Genomic DNA, 23,134 nt, shown 5'->3' on the forward strand with positions numbered 1-23,134 from the left:
CTGTTCACTTCACTCACGTTAACCCTCCCGTTTTTGCAGAAATTCTCCCGTATTTTACCATTCTACCCCACTTTCTTTACATTACTGTGCGTCGATGGTCGCCTTCCATATGCTACTTCTGAACCGATGAATGCATATATAAGCGCTGACTGACAGACGCGCTCCGTACAATATACTGAACCCAGATCAGCGTCTGTACATGCCATTTACAGAGGAGCGGGTGTATGTTTAAACAATAAAATACACTGAATAATATGTAAACCTCTCCTCCTGCATGTTTTATTTTAAACAGCTTATTTTCTCTTAAAAGAGCTCAAACAGTTTCTAAGGTAATGGAATGCTTTCATTATAGATCTGTGCATTCTTACAGAAACACCTCTGTTATCAAACTAAACAAAACATGAGATTCATTGCTGCTCACTTGTTTGATAACAGAAGTGTCCCTTTAAATGGTGCGTACAGACACTGATCTGGGATCAGTTTATTGTACGGAGCGCGTCTGTCAGTCAGCGCTTATACATGCATTCACTGGTTCAGAGGTTGCAAAGTGAAAGGCGACGATTGATGCACAGATTTAATGTAAAGAAAGTGGGGTAGAATGGTAAAATATGGGAGAATTTTGGCAAAAACAGGAGGGTTTACATGAGTAAAGTGAACAGGAAGTGTTTGTGGAGAAACAGTTTTGTGAGAGAACGCAAAACATCTTTGCGAGGGAACGATAAACATCTTTGCGAGGAAACCCAAAACATCTTTGCGAGGAAACGCAAAACTTTGCGAGAGAACGCAAAAACTTATTTTTTTCTTTCACCCATTATTTTTTTCACCCAGCCAATTTTTTCTCCTCCACTACGTCCCTTCTGGGGTTCCGTAGGATTGTGAGGGCGCAGGTGAGACGTCATTTTTCGAGAGACACTCAAATACATCATGTGCGCTTCATGTGCAACATCTTTAAGCCACCTAAAACAATTAATTGCAAACTGAAATAAATCTAATTTGATTACATTGTTTGAAATTGGATGTTTTATGAGATTATTTACCATTTTGTAATTATTTTGCATATAAATTAAGAATTTAGCTAAATCTTTTAAAAAAAAGGTTTTTGACTTTTGTTGACTTTGTGCTCTATTCAGCAATTGCAGAATCACGAAAAACTAGGGGGACTCTAAAAGGCACAGTATAAAATTGAAAAAAGTCACAAATATTTCACTGGAAGATTATCATTGGCTGTTAAACACAAGCTGTGCATATATCCCATTGGGCATCCAGACCCGTCTGCTTGCGTTTCAATCTATAAAGGTTGACTAAGGTTGTGTGTATTGTTTGCAATGTGTTGTGACCCGAGCCTTTGGGTGCTGCCAGCGCAGTAATCACATGTGGGTTATAACCTCATTGCTCACTGACGTCACTGACAGGACAGGAGTCGCTCAGCCCCGAGCGCTGCGGACAGATGGCAGGCACATCCACACATGATAGGATTACGGCGGACATATTAGAGTTTGCAGGTATTAAAATCCTCTTCAAAAAGCAATTTCAATAAAGCAGAATCTGTGTTTGGATTTGAACTGATTTTGGATGAAGGCATGTTTGATTGTGGGAGTCGCTCGCGCGGCAAACACTGACAGTGAAGGGATTATAGCAAGTAGGGCGTGATGGAAGCCAAATACAAGTAAACAAACAAATATAAATGCAAAGTTTAGCTTAAAGTGATTTAGTAAAATGATTTGCGCAAACTCATTTACTGAATGTGATCGTGATCTTGCAACTTTTAATGTGGATTTTACTGTCCAAAGTATACATTAGAAAGAAGATATTGCTAACTATTTTATTTTTGTTCTTTGTTTTTTTGTTACAGATGTTATATTTACATGTATTGCAACTAACCTTAAACAAATATATATTTAAACCCAATATTTGTCATTGTCTGTGTCTGTGTAATATAATATAATATACTATCAATATGATATAATGTAATATAATATCAGTTTTCATTCATTCATTTTCTTGTCGGCTTAGTCCCTTTATTAATCTAGGGTCACCACAGCGGAATAAACCGCCAACTTATCCAGCACGTTTTTACGCAGCGGATGTCCTTCCAGCCGCAACCCATCTTTGGGAAACATCCACAAACACTCATTTACACACACTTTTACACTATGGAAAATTTAGCCTGTACTAAATTCAACTGTACTGCATGTCTTTGGACTGTGGGGGAAACCAGAGCACCCGGAGGAAACCCACGCGAATGCAGGGAGAACATGCATACTCCACACAGTAACGCCAACTGACCCAGCCAAGGCTCGAACCAGCGACCTTCTTGCTGTGAGGCAACAGCACTACAACTGCGCCACTGCTTCGCCCCAATATCAATATAATATAATATAATATAATATAATATAATATAATATAATATAATATAATATAATATAATATAATAATTAATATAATATAATATAATATAATATAATACAATATAATACAATAATATAATATAATATAATATAATATAATATAATATAATATAATATAATATAATATAATATAATATAATATCAGTACAAGTTTATGTGAGGGAATGTTTATTAAGTGAGGCCTCCGACGGTTTAGTGTAGTCTGCATCAAACCTGCTGGAAAATAATAGGCTTTGCTAAAAGGCTGGTTATTTAACCATCGATTAGGGTAACCTGTTACAGATTTTAAAGAAAAATCTTAATATTAAAAAGGAAACATAAGCTGGGCCACAACAGATCAGAGACAACAACCACAACAGATCATATATGAAGAGTTAATTTGCAAAAAAAAAGAAAGTTCAAGTTAAAAAAAAACAGCTGCAGTAGTGAATTGCTGCACTTTGTTTTCTTCTATTTTTTAATATTTACTTCAGAAAAACTCATCATACACTTCTTAGCCAAAATACCTGTTTTTTTTTTTTTTGCCCATTGGCTGTGGATTCAGCAGCACTGGGATGCTCCTGAATGTCAGTGCAGAAAGTGCTGTTGAGAATAAATACAGCTCGTTTTCATCTCCTCAAGCCTGCAGCACAGCTTTGTCTATCTGTTTATCTCCGCCTGCAGTCCTCGGCTAAAGACTTTTGTTTTCACTTCTTTTATCTTTTCTTTTTCAATCAGTGTTTTTTAGTGTTGAGTGGCTATCTTTGAAAGCAAAGAGTTACATGATTAGGGCACACTTAAAGTTAGGCCAGAAGTCGATAAAACTGATCTAATTTCACTGGAGCCAGTTGGCTTGTGTTTGCAGACTGTGCCGAAGCCGCAAATGACTTTAACCAGGCTGAAGAGAGAGTGTGCGTGTGTGTGTGGAGCTTTTTTCTCTCTCTTTCTTTGGTGCCGTATGACGCTCTCCGGGGAGAACAGCAGGTCTGTTTCTCTTGACCTGCTAACTGGCACCCCTGGGGAGAGCAAATACTGTGGTCTAAAACACTTTCTGCCGACTTTGAGAATGGATGAGCAGGAGGTGTGAATTGTTTAATGCACAAATTACCGCCAATATTTCATCCCTTTCCTATCATCCTTTCTGTGGGATCATCAGCGTCTTCCTGTCACCGTGAATAATGAGTTTTGTGTTTTTTTTTTCTTCTTTACTGCTTATCTTTGTTTTGTTGAGACGGCACACATTATTAGTAAATACCGCAGCTGTTTGTCTCATATATATATATATATATATATATATATATATATATATATATATATATATATATATATATATATATATATATATAGATCAAGCAAAGAATTAATTGTTTTAGAGAAACATAAAATGTAGTAAGTGACACCAGATTGAGATAAAAAAAGATTAATGTATTTTTAAACTATCGGGCCATTTGATTATTTTGGCTTGCTTTTTTGCTTTGAGAAATGCTTAAATATATTGTGGAAGTGTGTAAAGCAGTCGTTATACTTTGCTGCTATGATTCAAAAAATTAGATTTTGCTCATTAAGCAGACCCCCTAGTTTTTCACAATATTTTTTGTAATTTTTTTTTTCATTATTTTATTTTGCGATTTAAAATGACTGATTTTGTGGTGGTAATTCCCAGAAATTTCCCAGCGATTTAAAAATGATTATTATTTACCATATTTGGTAGTCTTTTATGTTAGGTGTGCAATTTGACACAATGACACTGACACAAATCATAAAAATAAAGCTTCTTTATTTTGGTGTCTTGTCATGACAATATATAAAACAGTAAGGCTTTAGCCAAAGGAAGGTTGTATAACTCTTTATTTTTTTCCAAGATCTTACTCGGATTTTGACTTTAATTGTATATATAAATCAGAGGTCGCGTTAGACTTTCTCGTTGTCCTTCATTTTGACAGAGAGGGTTGTAAAATTTCCGTCATAACTTATTGATCGTTAGTTAATTTGCAGACTTTCTGATCGCTTTTTTCATTCATAGTTTAATAATGAACTTGCACGATGAGCATATAGACTAAATTATTCATTTATTTATTTGACAAATGAGCAAAAACTCCCGTCTGCCTTAACTTATATCTTCCTCCTGGGTCGACCTGAACTGGGTGCTTGCCTGTGCGTAATCAAACGCATCAAGGGAGGCTGTCTTTGCATCGGAAAGTTGACTTCTCGTGACCAAAGACTGGATTTATAGCGCCACTTCAGCCAGCGTTTTGTAGTTAGGAAACATTTCTGCTAAGGCTGTGATCAGAAAGTTTGCTGGATTCTCTGAATGTGGGATTTCCCGATCCTGTAAGCACTCGCTTCACCGGGAAAAATTTCTACAGCATGCGCTTCTTCTGCACCAGGAGCGTGGCTGCACCCCTTTGAGTCCGGTAGTGCTCACAACGCACCCCAGATAGCAAAATACACCCGAGCCAGTTCCGGCTAGATCCTCACCTGCAGGAGACTCCGGCTGCCGTACTCGGGCCGGATGCCTGTGGATTCACTGCTCGATTCCAATCTGGCCAGAGTTAATCGGGCCAGATGCTGCGGCCGTAAGCGAGCCAATGCTGCCGCATCCGAGGCATTATCGGCCCGCGAGTAATTTGCGCTGCGGCCCGGAGCTGGTGCGACTCAGTCTTCATATACCTTCATATAAAACCTTTTGGTATAACATTGGTACTTTATACATGGTATTACAACCATTTGAATTTATATAACAGCAGGCTATAATTTAAACACAAAGTGTAGGCACTGTTTAACCTTTGAACAAAATGCAAACAGCATACATCCTATAACAAAAATAATTAAATAAAAGTACAAAATAAATAATAATAAACATTTATTGATTGCAAGAAACAAATAATACGAAAAATGGATAACGTTAAATTACTTTGTAGTGCACAACAACATCAATATAAAAACAATAAACCCGACCTCCTTGCTAGCTGCCGCTTGGTTGGATCGGATTTTTGTCTGTTAGTTCTTCATCGTCTACTGCCTCACTTCCTCTTTTTTACAACTTTATTAATAATATCACAACTATTTGGCTGTTTAAAGAAACTTATCGCACTCAGCTGCTGTGACATTTTTGCAACTGTATGCAGCGGTGACAAAGAGGAGACAAAACAAGGGCAATCGTCATCAGCTGGACAGGACTGGGAATTACAGTTAGCTACCAATTACAATAGATCACTCTCAGCATAATCCATCAAAATGATGGATCGCCTTCAGATTTTTCCATCACTGTTGAAAAAATCTGTCAATGACGGAAAATATTCGGTTAACGCGACCTCTGATATAAAAATATATATAGAAATCTCTTCTGTATTTTAAGTGCTGATCCCAAATGAAATTAATTATCATTGTCCAAACTGTGAATGTGCTTCACATTTCTTATTTTGTGCTTCAACACAAGATTTGAATTACCACACTCCGAGGATTGATTCATGACCTTTGTGTCTGTAACTGAATCTCAAATAGGTCCCAGTCTCACAATGAATGCCTTTTGCTCAAAATAAATATATATCACAGAAGTCCATTGATTGAAAACCTGTTGCGTTGTCAGCATCAAGTGGTAAAGACAGCAAACAGACTCTTGTGATCAATGTTTCAGCATGGTATCAACTGAAATGCAGCTTTCAGTAAAATGTCACATCACATCATGTATGATAATGAGGCAGAACCTTTTCATTCAATAAAGCCATGCTGTCTCATGAATAGTTATTAGACATTGCAGTAGTGTATGCAGATATATTGTGCATTAAATTTGAATCTACTTTATATCCCAATAATGTATTTTATGACACTAAAATAACTTTTATTATTTAATATTATTATTATTTTTATTTTACCCATACATAATGTACGTTAAAAAAATTATCTCTCTTTAGGTTGAAATAAAGGATTTTTATTATATTTATTTAAAAAAAATAAATATAGAATTTTTAAAAATGTGTTCATTTAATAACATTTTTAAAATTTATTTATTACATATTATTTATTCATTTATTTATTTTTATTTATATATGTTTTTATTGTAATGTTTGTGTTTTTAATTTATTTAATTTATTTCATTTTATTCATTTATTTTTATTTTTATTTTTAATTTATTTTATTTTTTATTTATTTTTATCATACTTATTTTTAAAGATAAATAATTTCTTTTCTATTCTATTTTGACAAAAAGAAAAAAAAAAAATGAAATTAACCAACATGTTGACTCTTTGAATAGTTATTAGACATTGCAGTAGTGTATTCAGATATCTTGTGATGCTAAATTTGACTATACTTTAAATCCCAATAATGTATTTTATTACACTAAAATAATTTTTATTATTTAATATATATGTATGTTTTTTATTTTACCCATACATAAGGTACGTAAGGAAAATGGTCTCTCTTTAGGTTGTTTTCAGAGGTTCTTGACATATGGTGTTGATATGCTGCAAAGTGACTTTGCTCTTTATTTTCATTAAGCAACCAATACACTGATGCAGCAAAGGAAGTTACATCTTTTGTTGTTCATCACAATGACGTGTTTGGCATTTTCATCTTCGAGAGAGTTTCCACAAAGAGGTTGTTTTTCATTGTGTTTAGCTTTAAGATGCTGTATGAAATTTGCAGTATTGAACAAAGTTCTATTGTCATCAAATTTTCACACAGTATTTCAGTTTGGGGGTGGCATGGTGGCTCAGTGGTTAGCACTGTTGCCTCACAGCAAGAAGGTCGCTGGTTCTAGTCGTGGCTGGGTCACTTGGCATTTCTGTGTGAAGTTTGCATGTTCTCCCCACGTTTGTGTGGGTTTCCTCTGGGTGCTCTATAATCCTATTATATAGGAATTTTTGTAATGCGTAATAATGAAGGGGTTTTTAGTTTTACAACATGTATGTAGGGCTCAAAATACCGTCTGCTTACAGCCCATTTTCATCTACAATTAATCATGGTGGAGACATGAGCATTGAGATTTTCTCAATTAATTAAGCACTCCGCACTGCTCATTAGTGCTGAAATGGATCCATTAAATCTGTCGATGTGAATCAAATTAATCACTGGTATTAATCCCCAATTTTCACCGTCCCTATTGATGTTAGTTATTTACATATTAATTTTACTTTTCAGAACAGAGATTCAGTTGTGTTTGTAAAATAGTTTTCTTCTGTTATGTTATGATATTTTTTTTTCATTAAAAAAAATTACAATTGTATTAGTTTATATATATATATATATAAACTAATTTATTTTTAATTGTACATTATTTTCATTATTTATTTTCAAAAATAAATATATATTTTAAATTTGTTAATTTAATTACTTTTTTATTTATTAATTTAATTTAATAATTTTTTATGTATATATGTTTTATTTATTGTAGTTATATATAATTTATTTAATCGTATTTATTTTAATGTTTTCAATGTATTTTAGTTTTTATTCATTTTTATGTGCAAGTTATTTTTATTTTATTTATTTTATAAATAAATATTGAATTTTTAAAAAGTAGTTTATTTAATAACATTTATTTATGTATTTATTACATTTTATTTATTACATTTTATTTATTTTTTATTTATACATTTTTTATTTATTGTTGTTTTAAATATTTGTATTTTCATTTTATTTCATTTATTTAGTTTTATTTATATTTTTTTATGTATTTTAGTTTTTTTTTTTTTTTTGTATTTCATCATTTTTATTTATAAAATAAGTTAATAATTTCTATACTATTCTTACAAATAAAAATAATAATTAACCATCATGTTAACTGTTTCTCCTCAGATGATGCAGTTTGCTTGGGACAATTACAAGCACTACGCCTGGGGATCCAACGAGCTGCGGCCTGTCTCCAAGCAAGGCCACTCCAGCAATTTGTTTGGTGAGTGACTGTCTATAGTGCTTTTTTGACCGTGAAACTATGATTCGTGCACGTACAGCTTCACGCCACACAGATAAATTGGTGAGCAGTCAGAACTGTCCATCAACGCTGCACAGGTGCTTAGGTGACCTCTATCAGAAAGACTTTTGATTTCTCTCCGCTCCGTCTCACTTCACAAGCTCCGTCTGGATCTATTTCTGCTTTCAAGAGGACAAACAAAACCATTTCTGACTGCGTCGGGCAGGAATAGCTCGGACACATTGCGCAAATATAGTTTCACAAAATCCTTGATCTTCTCTGGTACCTTTTTACGCATTAATGTGTTTTCCTGCCTCTGAAGAAATGTTGTGCCCCTTTTGCTCGTCACCCTCTTGACCCATTTCTATTTTGAAGCTGAAAAGCGCAGGTTGTGAGTGGGCATGCAAATGCTTGAATAATTCATGAAGAACCGTCCATCTTCTTGGTAGGTTTGTAATATACGTCAATAACTCAAGGGGATGCAGGAACAACAATACATTATATCACACTGTTTTGCAGTGTGGAAGTTGTAATGGATCTTTTAGCTCCTCCTAAAGAAAAGTTTCAAAAGTTTTTAAACATACTGGGGCTGCACAATATATGATTTCAGCATTGATATAGCAGTGTGCAGATCTGCAATAGTGGCATCGCAAGATATGCAATGTTCATTCTGAATTACAGTTGACCAAGCAGGAGCTACAGAATTGTATTTAATTACCAGACTACTGACAAAAGTCCTGTCGCCTATCCAAGTTTTAGGAACAACAAATAATTACTTGACTTCTAGTTGATCATTTGGTATCAGAAGTGACTAATATGAAAGAGAAAGGCCTCTAGATTACTCAAACTAAAATATGATCATGCCTTGATTTTTAATTATTTAATTAGGACAGTAAGGCTTAACTTTGTTTAGACAAAAGAAATAGAAATAAGACAGAAATAATGTACAGTATAGAATATAAAGTCATGGTGCAGTGGAGAAAGAATTGGTATCGTGTATGACTCCCATGAGCTTGGAGGACTGCATCCATACATCTTTTCAATGACTCAAATAACATATTAATAAAGTCATCTGGAACGGCAAAGAAAGCATTTTTGCAGGACTCCCAGAGTTCATCAAGATTCACTGAATTCATCTTAAATGCCTCCTCCTTCATCTTACCCCAGACATGCTCAATAATGTTCATGTCTGGTGACTGGGCTTGCCAATCCTGGAGGACCTTGACCTTCTTTGCTTTCTGGAACTTTAATGTGGAGGCTGAAGTATATGAGAAGAAGCACTATCCTGCTGAAGAATTTGTTATTTGTTGCTCGAACAACTGTGACCGACCACAAGGCTTTTGTCAGGTAGTGTATATTTATACGTATTTTATATAATTTATACAAAAAAAAAGTTTTATTACTTACATTTTTGACTTATTTCTAGTCTAAATATCTTCATTAAAAAAGTGAAAACAAGATTATTTTAATTACCCCAATAGCAGATGATTTTACTTGTTTTAAGGGAAAAAAGCTTTTATTACCTGAAGTAATAAAAGCATTTCTTTGTTTCTGTACCTAAATACTGTTAGACCCCCCAGAAAACTGTCAAGTAGTGCTATTCATATTGCAATATTAATTGCAGAAAAATAAAGTATCACCATATCAGATTTTTCCAATATCGTGCAGCCCTAAATCATACTATGAGAAAAATGGAACACATATTTCTAAAGGAATGACAAGCACTTAAATACATTTTAGCTTATTGTCCAAAACCAAAAATACTGTTTTTTTTCTCTAATAATAATGGTAATTCTCTTTGGCAGCTGTGATGCCTGATTACTGGATTAAACTTGGCACTCGACTTGGATCACTGATTAATTAACATTTCATTTTTTGCATGGCAGCCAACCTATTAGGTTTAATTGTTCATTGTAATTATAAGTTAATTGCATTTTTTAAGGGATTTAAACTGTTTTTGTACTTTTGATTGTTTCTTATTGTCAGTGCATTTGTGTGCAAATTGTGTACAAACTATGTTTAAGATATTGCTGGTGAGGGGCGATTGCATTGATAAAGTAAAACATCTGAATAAATTGTTTTTAAAGTTTTTATAATATCACTGTATATCTAGCTTTATTTATTTATTTTTTATTTATTTATTATTTTTTTTAGAATCTTGTATATTTTGTTGTATATCTTTTCAAAATTAAAACGGACCTACATGTTTGGAATATAATGCATTTATTTAAAGCTCTTGTATACCGAGTTGGTTTAATGCATTAAATCATTCTAGAATATCTACATAGTAGGTTTATGGCTTTAGTAAGTGAAAAAAATCTCCATGATAAAAGTTAAAAAAATCTTACCTATAGAATCAGAAGGTCCATGATTGACCATATATGGTTTGTGTCATGAATATTAATGAGCTCCGCTCTGACGTGCTGCTCTTACAGACAAACATGCACATCACAATGTACGCTTTTTCTAAACATTTGGCTTATCAAACACAGCTTGAGGCATTCATATTAATGATCTCAGAGCTTTTTTTTATGATATCAGAGCTGCATATGAGTCATGTTTTCTTGACAATGTGGTTGCTCATTAGGTCCGGATGAATGACCTAAATTAGGCATACATGCAAATGATAAGGGTGTGTCCCGTGAGTCTCATCACAGTTTGTTTTGTCTTTTGTTTGACCTGTTGTTCTTTGGAGTTTTACACTCGTGAAATTTACCTGAGAATGAAGAAGCAGTGGTGTCTGAGGTTTACAGTATACCCATTTTGATATGCTGGTCGTTTATTATTGTACTATGCCTTGGTGTACCCAGATTTTCATTTTATGGCAGGGGTTCCCAAACTTTTCAGCTCGTGACCCCCAAGAGAACAATTCCAGTGACTCACAACCCCCACTATTCTCGTAGGTGGTTATAAACATACAAACATTGTACACAACAGTGGACACACACCAATAGGAACTATATAAACAAGTTTATTGACAACACAAGGAAAGTGCACAAGTCTAACAACTATATATATATACATACTCATTATTATTTTTTTTAATTTAATATTAAACTCACTTAGTGATGGATTACTTTTCAGTGTTTGGACTCTCAGCAGTGAATATTAAAACACATTGAACTGAACTAATTTAAACTGAACTGAACTTAAACTCTAAAAACTGAACTACACTCTTTCTATGTAAAGCTGCTTTGACACAATCTACATTGTAAAAGCGCTATACAAATAAAGATGAATTGAATTAATGAGAATGGTGAGAACAATGTTTACTGGAAAAGACTTTTCTTGGTTTAATTTTGTAGACAACCACTTGAAAATCGGTCTTTGTTCAGTCGTGGCCTTTATTTTTAATGTACATGAGTGCTATAAAGATGTCAAAGATTAACATTGCGCTGTAAAATCAATCTGCTGCAACTTACACTATTGTTTTGTCATTAATCTAGTGTAATACCCCCAGGTGTCACAATCCAATGGAAAAAGAATTGAAAGGCTGATGGCTTTTTATTTGCATGTTGTTATTTTATGTAACTAGGGTTGTAACGGTATGAATTTTTTACGGTATGATAATCGTCTAAAACAATACCACGGTTTGACGGTTTCGCGGTATACGGTATGTTACAAATGTTACAAAATAATAGAACAGTGAAGCAAATTTGACTTTTTCCAAATAATATATTTTTAGTTACTATAAACAACACCACTTACAATGAACAAATAAAAAAATAAGTAAATAATAAATAATGTGTCAAAGTCCAAATAAAGTCCAAATAAACATGGTGCAAATCCTCAGTAAAAAATAGATATAAATATTTACTATACTATAAATAGTTACATAACGAAACTAGATTCAATATAGAACATCCTTAGGTTTTATGTGCCAGCATGGATATGGTTGTCTGTGGATATGGATTTGGATATGGTTGTCTGCAATGCAGACAAACAGCTGCACCTTCATTTGCGTCTTTTGAAAACAGCAAGAGCAGCAGTTCGTCTTTGCTGTGTCACTGTTTTGTCATGTTTCTGTGCTGCTGTGCATGCAAAAGTACTTAGTATGAGAATTATTTCATGCAAAACTTTTTTTTTGCGTTTTATTTTGCCGCGCATAAATGTATGCCTATCTCTCATTCCGTGTTGTTCAAAAAGCTTGGTCCACAAACAAAAGCGAAACCTATGCTTATTGGTTGTGATATAGCGAGTTTGAACCAATCTGGGCATGGAGGAGGGACAATGCATCAATGTATCATGTCTGGTTTGTCCGGAGACACAGTGACGAGCGTTTCTTTGTCAAATCAGCGTTGTCAAATTTTGATGACGTAACCGCACTGATTCTGGAGCCTCTGAAAGTCCGCGAATGGTATGTGATACAGCACTGGAAAGCTGAGATTCTCTTCTTTATGCCAATCTTTGAATTGTATGAATCAGCGGATCAAAAGTTATTAAACATTTAAGAGCAATACTTATTTTTAGCCGCGGGCGGCTGTCTCAGTCTTTAAGGGTTAAAACCGTTGATATGCAATTGTTCATGGTATGATAATCGTGCACGTTCAAATCGTGGTAAACCGTCATACCGGTATATTGTTACAACCCTATATGTAACTAATAAATACTATTTTTATCCTCTGTAGCTTATGGATAAAATAAAGTAACTCTGAAAGTTTAATAACATATATGATATTGTTGGAACAACATATATGTTGATATTCCAAAAATACCCCCCCTCCCCTTATTGTCACGTGACTATCTCCACTTTAGGAACCACTGTTTTAGGGCATTTTTAACTGATTAGGATAGTCAGTATAAAAAGTCAGATCTTTTATTAACTGTTATGCAGGTGTCATGAACACAGTTCAGTTTGTGGCAGGAATGTGCTGACAAACTGAATGTTATGAGGGTCACAGTGATTTATTTTATTTATTCATTTTTCATAACTTGCTGGCTAAATTTTGGTGCATCACTGTTACAATTCAAATAAAAAGAGGAATTCAGAGTCTGCCTTTAAACTGCAAAATGTTTCATACCATACAAACAATTTTCCGACCATGTTCCCAATTAATTAACCGAGTTCTCGGAGTCTTGTAAGTCTTGCATATCGCTGTTTTTCAGAGTTGAGATTGAGTGTGTTATGAAAGATTCATCAGACATGCTGTTGTTGTGTTGTGAACTCCACATAGTCAATTGGCACTCAGCTGGAGGGCAGGCCGGGGATTTACAGCACACATTTGATTAACCTCCATAATTCTGCTTCTGGACGTGCCAGCAGAATATACGGTCTTAATTTACTTGGCTCACACACTATCAGAATAACAATCTGGCAAGAAGTACATTACATTTCCTCATGTCCCCGTCTACACTCTCAGACGTGCGATTTTTATGCGTGTGTTTTAAAAATGACTCCCCGTGTCAGTCAAAGCCAGACAGCTCTTGCACACACGCTATTACCTCCCGAACCCTTTTTTTTGCGCCATGCTTTTTCCTGGCAGTTTTGAGTGCTCGTCAATTTCTCAAATAGTAAGGCAGGCCCCATGGGGCGTACGGCCACATCAGAGACCATTGAACACATGCTCAGCCGTCGCTGCGTTTTGTCTGGCAGGGCTCACCATTATAAATTTAAAGCTTGGGTTAATGGTACGTTGGCTCTGAATAAAAGATGATCTGGAATAATGCTGGTCAGGAGGTTTTTGTACCTGCTCGGGCAGCTGGAATAACTCTGGATCTGGTTTCTCAGTGAGATGGGAATTGCTGATATGGGCCGGACAGATCGCACATGTAGGCTCATAACAAAAGGAGTTACTGAAAGTCATGATCACTGGTGGTTTTCACACACAAAAAAGTCACTTTACAGCTCACAGGGCTTTAGCTCACGGAGAAAAAAGCAGGTTGCAGTCAAGGGAAATGGAAATACAAGGCATTTTTGGACTGAAAAATTTATATTTTCTTTTTTTTTCTCTCTGTGAACCCTAGAAATGGCTTTTTACGGAAATCCCAGTAGCTTCTGAAATACTCAAATCACCAACAAATAAATAGTTTTATTTATTCTGATGCTCAATTTGAACTTCTTGGGAGCAATTTGATGCATTTAGACATAAAGTGGCCATGCTATTGCCTAATTAAATATTTTCTTTAAAGGAATATCACCCAAAACTTCACAGTGTAAGTGGCGAGAGCATCAAAGTAGCCAAAAGTAATTCATTTTCAATGGGATAACTGGCGGCGATAAGACTCAAGGAGCGGTGCGACACATCTTCATTGGTCTGGGCGTCGAGGAGAGTTGAAATTAAGTCAACTTTAGAGAAAATGAGCTATGATTCGATTCAGCAGCAAGCAATCAGAATGTTGAGGAATCAGGTATCACATGGTAGCAGGAATCTCATGGTAACTATAATGACAGTACAATACAGTATTGCTGCTTCAGGATATTTCAGACATATGGACATACAGAACACACACAACAACTTGATCTTCCATTGTTAAATGAATTTGATAAAAAGTGTGCAACATTTTCACGCTAGAAAGCACGTTGTATGCTGGAATATAACTGATTTGCTGATTTTATGCTGCAGCGGCTCCTTTAAATACGAGATTAATGTAGTGAGTATTGACGCTCTCAATGGCGAAGCAGTGAAGGGTGTGTGTGCGTGCGTGCGTGCGTGCGTGCGTGTGTGCGTGCGTGCGTGTGTGCGTGCGTGCGCGTGTGTGCGTGTGTGTGTGTGTGTGTGTTAAACAGAATAAAGAAACCTAAAGGTTTGGAAGCACTTGGGTTAGAGTAAATCCTGAGTTAAGTTTTATTTTTGGTGAATTATTGCTTTAATCATATCGAACACTTCGACATAAAAAGACCTCGCTAAAGGTCATAATCAACGAGAGTTGTCACAAAACTCACAGGGTTTTTAAGCTTGCAGAAAAAAAGCAGGTGGCAGTCAAGGGAAATGGAAATACAAGGCAATTTTGCCCTAAAAACAGAATATTTGCTCCTTTTTTTGACTATTATCTGTGAATCCTGGAAATGGCTGTGTGTGTAAATCCCAGTAGATTAGCAGCTTCTACTAGCACTAGCAAATGATCTGTTCATATGATTGTTTTCTTCATTTGGGTTTAAACTTCTTGGCCACCTCTATAGGCTTATATGATTGAGTGGCTGCCATATTATTGCCTGATTAAATATATTTTTAAATGGTTGTCACCCAAAACTGACATTTCTGTTGTCATTTAATCACCCTTCACTTGTTTCAAACATGTTTGAATGTTTACTTTCTCTTTTGTTGAACACAAAAGAAGGTTATGAAGAAACCTGAAAACAGTGAAGTGAAGTGAAGCCATTCACTTCCATTGTGTTTGATATTCCTGAATGCCAATAGTTGTTCAGCTTTTCTCAACATATGTTCTTTTGTGTTAAACGTAATAAGGAAAATCATAAAGGTTTGGAACCACTTGAGCGAAATTAAATACTGGGTAAACTTAATTTTTTGTGTGAACAATTGCTTTATATATATATTGAACACTCTGACACATAAAAAGACTTTGTTGAAAGTCATGATCAACAAGGGTGGTCACAAAAAGTCACAGGTCTTTTTGCTCGTGGAAGGAAAGAAAACTATTAGGTTGCAGTCGAGCCATATCGAAATGCAAGGCATATTACTTCTATATGTTTCACTGGACAGTTCTCTGAAAACCCTAGAGTGAAAATCTCAGTAGATCATCATTTTTTGAAAAACTCAGACCAGCCTTTCCAGCACCAAAACCCATGTGCAAATCATTTTTTCCCCTCTATTCAAATGCTTGTTTTGAGCAGATCATCTTGACCGTGCAAAAATTCAATGAAGCTCTACGTTTTTGTGACTGATTTACTGAGTTCCTACGGGTCATGGAATTTCTGGAATATTATGGAATTTCAAATGGTCTATTCCAATGGTCTAAAATGCTATGACTAGGCCCATCATTAATTGTGTTTATTTTCTTCAGTGAATGTGTGTAAATCTATATTTATTCAGTTTTTAAATTAATTACAGTAACATTATGACTAATATGAAAATGTTCATCTGATTTTTATGTACAATGCAGTTTGTACGGTAATATTCTCTGTCTTTTAGTAGATATATTAGATGAGAGACTTGCTTTGTTTATCAAATAAAGTGATTATAATTGGATTTGCATTTTAAACATTAAATAAAAGTTATTTATTTAGCTTATTTTAGCACTTATTAAGCTTTTAGTTATGATACTCCCAAAATAATGCTGCAGAAATCCGGAGATTTTTACGAAAATTCTCCGCAGAAATAGCAAAAAACATCCGCAGATTCCGTCTGGCCCTAGCTATGACTCTTTCAACACCCTTTAGAGGTGTCTACAGTATATTGCTGAGCAATGTGTATAACACAATGCGGAAACTTGTGCGAAAATATAATTGGCTGAATTGTAGAAATGCTGCATTAAGATCATGTGGGGGGTCAACTCAAGATTACAATCTTTTTTTTGATTGACCGTGCAGCCCTAATTCCAGACATTGAAATTCAGAGATTTTTATATGCATTTTTTTCTCCAAGTCATAGATTATCATGGATTTTTGTTTGTCGCTATAAGTTTTAGTTTCCATTTATTATAAATTTTTATTTATTTATTTATTGTCTCTTAGGAAGCTGGTTGAAGCACATTTCTGAATTTTCAATGCCAATCTTAGCCAGTCGTAATGATGATGAGCCTTTATTTGTCACAACACTGTTACATGCAGCGAAATTTGACCCCTCCGACCATACAAAAACTCTACACATTTCAGGGGAAGACGGGTAACAGTTTATTTTTGTCAGTTTTGACTTTCCACAACCAGCACAGAGCCTCTGGGATTGGAGAGAGGCTCAATTGACAATTTTTACATATGTCGAATGCAGTCACCAGTCTATACCTGTTATTGACTAACATGTGTGGATAATATAACTTTTAGGAGCTTCGAAATGACCACTTGCTAAAAACTTGACAAAAGAAACACTAAATGCAGCATGTTAAACTACAATCAAACTATCAATATGGAAAAGGGGGCACTTTGCAGCCAAATAAGCTGTACATAATCTGATGTAAGTTGTCAATTTTCTTTTTCTCATAGTGGCTATTACAGTGCTGTAAAATGATTTTCAAGCTAAAGCCATTGCAACAATGTGCAAAGCACAACATTGTCTTGTTTGTCCTTTGATTATAGGTCATGGGAATTCAGCTTTTAGTCAACTAAAATCATGGAAATTCAAATTTGGCTTAGATTGGTAACCCTGCATATATTTGGTTTAATAATAAAGTGCACTCCAACACATACACAAGCCCTTACTGGAAGTCATTTAACTTAACAATCACTTAACATTGCTTTTTGACCAGCCCGTTTGGCACCAAAAACAATGCTATGTCAAGTAATTATTGTTCTCTATGCTGATAATTATTAAATTGCTGCTGTTCAAGTGGCTGATTAAAATATTGGATTAAAATATTGTATACTTTAACACGCAGCAAAAAATCTTACTGGAAGTCTGGAGTAGTCAAAAAAAGCAGTCACTTTACAACCCACAGGGCTTTTAGCTTACAGAAAAAAAAAAATCAGGCTCCAGTCAAGCCATATGGAAGTGCTTAGTCAAGACATTATGTTCGCTTGTGTGAACCGGACGTGTGAAATTGTTGCCACGTGTTGGTTTAGATGTATTCTGTGCAATGCCGCATACACGGGGACGAGCTGTGCAAAGGTCTTTCTTTCATTCCTTTGACCTCACTTGCATTAAGTGCATTAAATCTTGTGCAGTATACGGAACATTTCTGATGAATTGTGTTTAACCAACCATGAAAAAAATCATTAGGCCTGTGGAATCGGTGGATTAGAGAGAGAGTTTGAATATTTCACACAGTCTAGGTTGTTTAAGATCATATTAGTAGTCGAGGATAGAAGCGAGGAGAATGCAGTAAAAGAGAAAAGGGGTATCAATGATTAATTGATATGAAGCAATTACAGTGATTTCTCTAAAGAAATGTTCAATGAATTGGCACCTTTTGAAATAAGGCTTTAATGTACCAAGGATACATTTGATTGAGAAAAATGCAGTAAAACTATTTAGTATTTATTAAAATAATTGTTTTAATATATAGTTACACAGTATCACTTTATGATTCAGAATTAATTAATCTCTTATAATCCAATACAATAATAATAAAAATATATTTAATTTGAATCTTTATATAGAATATTACAGTGCTTCCCACACATAGGGCCCTATCATACACCCGGACAATAAGGCGCAAGATGTGTTTGCCCTGATGTGAGATGAGACTCTGATTGGTTTATTCTCAAAACGTGCTCATAACTCATTAAGAGAAAACGCACAACCCTGTTAGACCATGTGCCGCGGCGCAAAACATATTTTTTCGTTTTTAAAATAGCAAAAGTGTATACAGACACCTTAATGATTTTTTGCCACGCGCTTTAAACTTTGTGCCTAGATCGTTAAAAAATAGCCCATAGACTTTACTTGAGTAGGCCACCTAAACAGCAAATGGGTGTCATTTATGCTGCATTTTCTAAAGTAAATCATAAAGTCTGTAATTAGCTTTTTGCTTGTACGGTGGCTCAGAACTGTCAGAACACCTCAACTGTCAAAACACCAGCTACACCTCTCAGTTTTTTCTTTTTCGTTTTATTTAAAATATATTTATTTTACTTGTTAATTAAATCCCATATTGTTAGTTAACAATTTTTTTATATAACAGTCAAGTTGCATGTTAATTTGCTATACGAAGAAAAGGAAATTTATTTGTTGGCATGCTGATTTATGTGAATTCATGAATATATCTATAGAATCACCTTGTAATTTTGATGATTGCCCTTTTTGCTTTGAGCAGATAATTCAAAGATTTGTTTATGATGTAAAAAAAAAAAAGAAGTTGTTTACTATATAAAAATATAACATTTTGAAATGTTTATATTTATCGGCCTCTCCTATATATATATATATATATATATATATATATATATATATATATATATATATATATATATATATATATATATATATATATACTGTATATATGTAGTATATCTATAGTATATATCGGTTATCGGCCTTCGAATCTTAAGAGTTATCGGTTATCGATAACGGCCAAAAAATACAAATCGGTGCATCCCCATATTTATGTGCTGTGGGTGAAAGGTCTGTTTTAATGGAACTTCCACCACAAGTATATTTCAAACCTGAAGGAAGCACTGTTATTAATTATTAATTACTCACCCAGATATCATTCCAATCCCACACCAAGAACGTTGAACACAAATGAAGACATTTTTGAGTGAACTCGAGAAATATTTGACCTTAATAGACAGCATAGGCTGTGAGATGTTCAGGAAAGGAAACCACTGTAAAACATTTGACTTTAGTGGTCCAAATGTAATAATTTAAATTGCGAAGAAATGTTGTGCACCAAAAGACCCCCAATGTCATCTTTTCCATGTCATGGTGTGGTGTCATTTACTATGGACAATACAATATATTGAGGGTCAGCATCAAGATATGAAAGCATCATATTGGTCATAGTAAAAGCGCACCCACACCTGAAATGGAAGACATTTACAAACAAAGTTTTTCTGGTGTATAAAAGTGTTCTTGGAGCTTCATATGATTACAGTTAAATCACTAAAGTTTATTTTCTGGACTAGACTGGACAGTTTTCATCTAAAATATCTTCATTTGAGATTCAAAGATGAATAAAGGTCTCCGGTATTTGGAACGACATGATGGTGAATAATTAGTAACACAATTTGTATTTGCTGGGGTTGACTAACCCTTTAAAAGTTGTTCCAAAAGAATTAGAAATTGACCTCAATAGAGATTTCCAAGTGTTTGTATGTCACGTAGCTGAATACTGGCCATTCTGTTCCATATGCCAATCATTTGAGCACAGCGCAGGAGCAGATTCTCCAGACTGGATCTCTGTGTAAGAAACCAGCAGGGTCTGAGACAAAAGCCTTGGCTAATGAAGCCGCTCAGGTACAGTATGAACCGTCTACAGTTCCCAAATGTGTGCGCTTGTCACTCACGACCACTTCCTCTAATAAAACGCACAGGGAAAAGGCCTTCTCTCCTCCAGTCTTTTTCTCCACGGTGCCCAGCAATCTGATTGTGATTTGGAAATAATCATTTCCCAACAGTGAAATGAAACTGTTCTGTGATGGTCCCTGACATGAAATGTGCAATTAAAAAAAAAAATCACAGTCTTTGAAAGTGCAGAAGAGCATAGATAGCGGGGAAGGAGGAGGAAGAACATGTCAGTCCGGCTCCAAGCCCTTGTGTGCTCATTTAGCACAGTGGCTGCTGAACCATGATGTTCTGTCAGAATATAGCCGTACTAGTATTAATGACCCAACAAAAGCTGTATGCTTAGCGGAGTGTTTGAGGCGCAGGTCAGAAGCCGAATAAAAAGTGGGTAGCAGAGGTGCTGAGACTTTGACTCGTAGAACGAACATCCAAATTTAAATTCATACGGTCTAGAAGAAGAGCTTTGCTTTATTATTATTATTATTATTATTATTATTATTATTATTATTATTATTATTATTATTATTATTTATTAATATTATTTTTACATTTACATTTACATTTAGTCATTTAGCAGACGCTTTTATCCAAAGCGACTTACAAATGAGGACAAGGAAGCAATTTACACAACTAAGAGCAACAATGAATAAGTACTAAAGGCAAGTTTCAGGTCTGTAAAGTCTAAGAAGGGAAGTGTTAGTAGTTTTTTTTTTTTTTTTTTTGTACAGTTAGTGTGATATTCAAAGAGGCAATTGCAGATTAGGAAGTGAAGTGGAGACTAAATAGTTGAGTTTTTAGTCGTTTCTTGAAAATAGCGAGTGAGAATTATATAATTATATAATTCTATAATTATAATTCTATAATTCTATAATTATATAATTATATAATTATATAATTATATAATTATATAATTCTTATGTTTTTATTCATATTTTATTAACACTTTTATTATTATTATTATTATTTTCCAGTGAAGGGTTGCATCTGGAAGGGCAGTCGCTGCGTAAGACATATGCTGGATAAGTTGGCAGTTCATTCCGCTGTGGTGACCCTTGATTAATAAAGGGACTAAGCCGAAGGGAAAATGAATGAATTATTATTATTATTATTATTTTTATTATTATTATTATTCACCCACTTAAAAAATTCTGGTCAGGTATGCAACTAAGACCTCTAGCATTTGATTAGCGATAAAATACATAATTTTTATGATTATAAATTTTATGTTTTAAGTTATAAAAATGATTAATTCTATTATTATTAATTATATTATTATAATAATTGAGTTTTAAAATTATCAAATAAAAAAAAAAATGTTATAGGTGTGTTTTCAGAACAAACCAATCAGAGTCCCATCTCCCATTTCCTTTAAGAGTCAGTTGCGTCGCTCCATGGTACATTTGGTATTTACATGGCGGACTTTTCCACATGGTGGAAAAACTAAATGCTTCACGAGCGAGAAAACAGTTACAGAGCAAATGCAGCGCGAGAAGGAGAGAATGAGCCTCCTCATTCTTTACTTTCACTTTCGCTCTCTTTGGATAAGGAAACGTGTTGTACGCAAAATAGTAATTTTTGTAATATTTTTTTTCCTTTAATTCTTTTTCATATGTAAACATATTTGCGTATTGCTGTAAATCCTGCATATGTTTTAAGCAATGTGTAAGGGAGGCGCACAACTAACGCACTCTGTGCTGGAGTTTATACCTCCTCTCAGCTGGTCTATTGTGTGGTCTGTTTTAGTTCCTCAAAGTAGCAACGCGCTAGCATTGCACCTTAACGCACCTCTTATCTAGACCAGAACACCCATGAGTCCACAAAGTGATGCCAAGGGATTTGCTATTTAAACAATGTGGCGGAAAACTGGAAAATTATGGACTGACAATAGCAACACGTCATGACAAGCAAGCAGATCTCATGTAACATTTGTGAGAAATACTACAGTGAGAACTTCTTCCAATGATTATTTGATGTATTTGTTGTTGAGCTAATTTAAGCATTTTGATGAGTCACACAAAGTTCACACACAAACAAAGACGCACTTTTTTGCACAATTTTTGCACTTTTTTTTCTCAGCAAATGTTAAAGGATACAGGTAATGTCCACTGCTGTATAAATATTCGTTATGTTAATGTACAATATAAACCTGACTTAACATACACAAACCAGGATTGAAACATCTTTATGATTGTACTGACATGCAGCTGTGGTGATAAAGTAAAGACAATGAAATGCACTGTTTTACAAACATTTTAACTTATTCTTGATCACATTTGATGATGCACTGAGAGCTGAACAGATCTTTTAATCCCAGTTGCTTCGTACACATACCGTCTTGTTGATATTATGGAACAAAATCAATGCCTAAAGTCTTGAATTAAAAAGCTTGTTGAATATCACAAACTGAAAAAAATAATACACCGTATTAACAAGTTCTTGCATTTTAATGACTTGAATTCCAGGGTTTGTATTTTTAGGTCCTGAAATTTAACATATCTGCATATTTAAGCTTTGAATATTTCAACGAAAAATATTTCAAACAAGTTTTCATACTTAAAAATTCAATAATTCATATTCAATTTTCAGATTTCACTTACAAAATATTCAATAACCTTTAAAAATACGATGTATAATATTCAAAAGGTCATTTTCAGTTCATTTTATTTCAGTTCAAATATTCGCTTTCATAAATTCAGTGGATCAAATTCGACTGATAAAATTCAACATTACATCCGGGAACTGCAGGAAAAGCAATACATTGCAGATTGAAGATCGCC

At 34.5% G+C, this 23,134-nt stretch overlaps 1 protein-coding gene across 1 annotated transcript in view; it reads left to right on the top strand.

The window, feature by feature from the left end:
* man1a1 (mannosidase, alpha, class 1A, member 1) overlaps window positions 1–23,134 on the top strand; it is a 219,887-nt gene that overhangs the window by 39,722 nt on the left and 157,031 nt on the right. Inside the window, exon 2 of the mRNA XM_087298827.1 lies at window positions 8,187–8,283. Within this exon, the coding sequence (XP_087154953.1) occupies window positions 8,187–8,283 (97 nt within the window). The remainder of the gene's footprint in view (window positions 1–8,186; window positions 8,284–23,134) is intronic.

This window comes from Danio rerio, chromosome 20 (assembly GCF_052040795.2).
Source record: "Danio rerio strain M-AB ecotype USA chromosome 20, GRCz13ab, whole genome shotgun sequence".
NCBI classification, from domain to species: Eukaryota; Metazoa; Chordata; class Actinopteri; order Cypriniformes; family Danionidae; genus Danio; species Danio rerio.